At 69.9% G+C, this 2,467-nt stretch overlaps 1 protein-coding gene across 1 annotated transcript; it reads right to left on the bottom strand.

Annotated features, from left to right (window-relative positions):
* Positions 1-1,496: 1,496 nt before the first annotated feature.
* MECP2 (methyl-CpG binding protein 2) lies at positions 1,497-2,467 on the bottom strand (the record flags this gene model as incomplete). Its single annotated transcript, XM_075018478.1, is given in 3 exon segments — positions 1,497-2,120; positions 2,123-2,278; positions 2,281-2,467. Coding segments are annotated over 3 exon segments (831 nt in total), but the record flags the coding sequence as incomplete, so codon positions are not given.

The raw sequence follows: 2,467 nt of genomic DNA, 5'->3' as shown, positions 1-2,467 counted from the left end.
CCCGCCCCGATCCGGCACGACTCCCCACTGGATGGAGACCGGATCCGCCCTCCAATCCAAAGCCACTCCCGATTGGATCATGGCCGGATCCCATCCCAACCCAGAGTTATTCCTGCTCGGACAGGGGCTGGATCCGGCCCCGGCCCCATCGCACCGCGACCAGATCCCACCCCCAACCTGACACGGGATCTCCTCCCCGCCCAGGCAGAGCCACTCCTGATTGGACCGCAGCTGGCCCCGCCCGATCCACACCCATTCCCACTCCCGATTGGCTCCAGACTCGAGCCCGCCTCAATCTGGAGTGACCCACAATCAGACCCACACCCATTTCGTCGTTCCCCCCCTCCCAAAGTCCCTCCCGATTGGCCCAGCACCTGATCCCCTCCAGCCACCCACTGACTGGAAACCTCTTCCCGCCTCCACGCTGAGTCACTCCTGATTGGCTCGAGACCAGATCCCACCCCTACCGAGCGCCACTCCTGATTGGCTCAACACCGGATCCCAAACGAAACAGAAAGCCGCTCCCGATTGGCTCGAGACCAGACCCCGCTCCAAGTGCCACTCCTGATTGGCTCAACACTGGATCCCACCCCAACAAAAAGCCACTCCCACTGGCTCAAGACCGGATCCTGCCCCAACAGAGAGCTGCTCTCGATTGGCCCAAGATCGGATCCCGCCCATACCGAGCGCCACTCCTGATTGGCTCAACGCTGGATCCCAAACGAAACTGAAAGCCGCTCCCGATTGGCTCGAGACCCGATCCCGCTCCAACAGAGAGCCGCTCTCGATTGGCCCGGGACCGGATCCCGCCCCTACTAAGCGCCACTCCTGATTGGCTCAACACTGGACCCCAAACAAATTGAAAGCCGCCGATTGGCTCGACACCAGATCCCGACCCAGAGCCGCTCCCGATCGGCTCGAGACCGGCCCCCGCCCCAACACAACGCCCCTCCTGATTGGCTCAACGCTGGATCCCCCCACCCCACCGAGCCGCTCCCGATTGGCTCCAGCCTCAATCCTCCTCCAGACCGGATCCCGCCCCGCGCCGGCAGAGCCCTTCCCCATTGGACGGAGGCGGGACCCCTCCCCGCCCCGGTCGTTCCCCCCCCCCCCCCCGCCCCGCCAGCCCCCTTAGTGCAAATGGTTCCCTATAGGCTAAAAACGTGGAACAAAAAACTGGAAGAACGAGTAAAGCGGCGACGGGGGATTGGGGGGGGGGGCAGACGCCCCCCGCCCGCCCCCCCCAGCCCCCCCCCCTCACCCCAACCCAGCCTCAGTGGGGGGGGTCCCGGGGACGCCCCCGCTCCCCCCTCCCCCCAGCTTTCTAGAGACGAAAGTGCAAAGTGGGGGGGGGGGGGGGCACCCGATTGGGGGGGGGTGGGGGGGGGTCTCCGCGCCCCTCGCTGTGCTTTTCGGTAATAAAAACGGAGGGGGGGGGGGTCGGGGGGGCTGCGGGGTGGGGGCGCGCGGGAGGGTGTGCGTGTGGCTGCCTGCGTGCGCGGGGGGTGGTTTTTTTTTGGGGGGGGGAGGAAGATGGAGGCGGGGGGGGGGGGATGGCGGTGGTGGTGGGAGGGGGGGGGGGGGTCCCGTCCGTCCGTCCGTCGGTCTGTCCGCCCGCGGGCGCGCTCACAGTCAGCTGACCCGCTCGGGGACAGGCGTCCTGGTGTCGACCGTCTCCTCCCGGCCGGGGGGCCGCGGCACGGAGGCGCTGGGAGGGGGGGGGGCCGCCGCCGCCGACGAGGAGGAGGAGGAGGAGGAAGAGGAGGAAGAGGAGGAGGAAGAAGAAGAAGAGGAGGAGGAGGAGGCAGTGTCTTTGTGCTCGGCCTCCCCTCGGTGTTTGTAGGGCGGCGGGGGCGGCGGCGGGGGGGGGTGAGTCTTAGCCGGCTCCTTGGCGCAGCCGTCGGGGGCCGCCGGACCCCCCCGTTCCTCCGAGCAGCCCTTCCCGCTGAAGTCCTGAGCCGGCGGGGGGGGGCTGGCGCTGTCCTTGGGGCTGGCGGGGGGCTCGGGAGGCGGCGGCGGCGGCGGGGGGGGCGGCGGCGAAGCCCCCCGTTCCTTCTTGCCGGACGGCGGCGGCAGCGGCGGCACCGGCGACGCCGCGACGCCGCGACCCTTGGGCTGCCCTCCTTGCTGCGCCGGCCGGGGCTGCGGGCGCTCCTGGGTCCCTTGGGGCCGCGTTCGGGGGGCGGCGGGGGGGGTTTGGCGGCCTCCCGCGCTTCCAGGACCACCGTCTCCCGCGTCTTCCGTTTCTTGATGGGCAACACCGTCTCCTGCACCGCCGGCGGGCGGCCGCTTTCTTCTTCGCCTCCGGCGCGACTCCCGCCGGGCCGCCCGTCCCCGTCGTTCCCGCCGGTTTCCGTCCCCGTTTTTTGGGGACGGCTTGGCTATCCGGCTCCGATTTCCGCTTCCGTCCGGGACGTTTGACGGCCAGGACCTGGGCCGAGGTGGTGGCCGTCCCCGCCTCGGCGCG

Source organism: Buteo buteo, chromosome 30, assembly GCF_964188355.1.
Source record: "Buteo buteo chromosome 30, bButBut1.hap1.1, whole genome shotgun sequence".
Classification (NCBI taxonomy): domain Eukaryota; kingdom Metazoa; phylum Chordata; class Aves; order Accipitriformes; family Accipitridae; genus Buteo; species Buteo buteo.
This window is presented reverse-complemented; position numbering and strand designations above follow the sequence as displayed.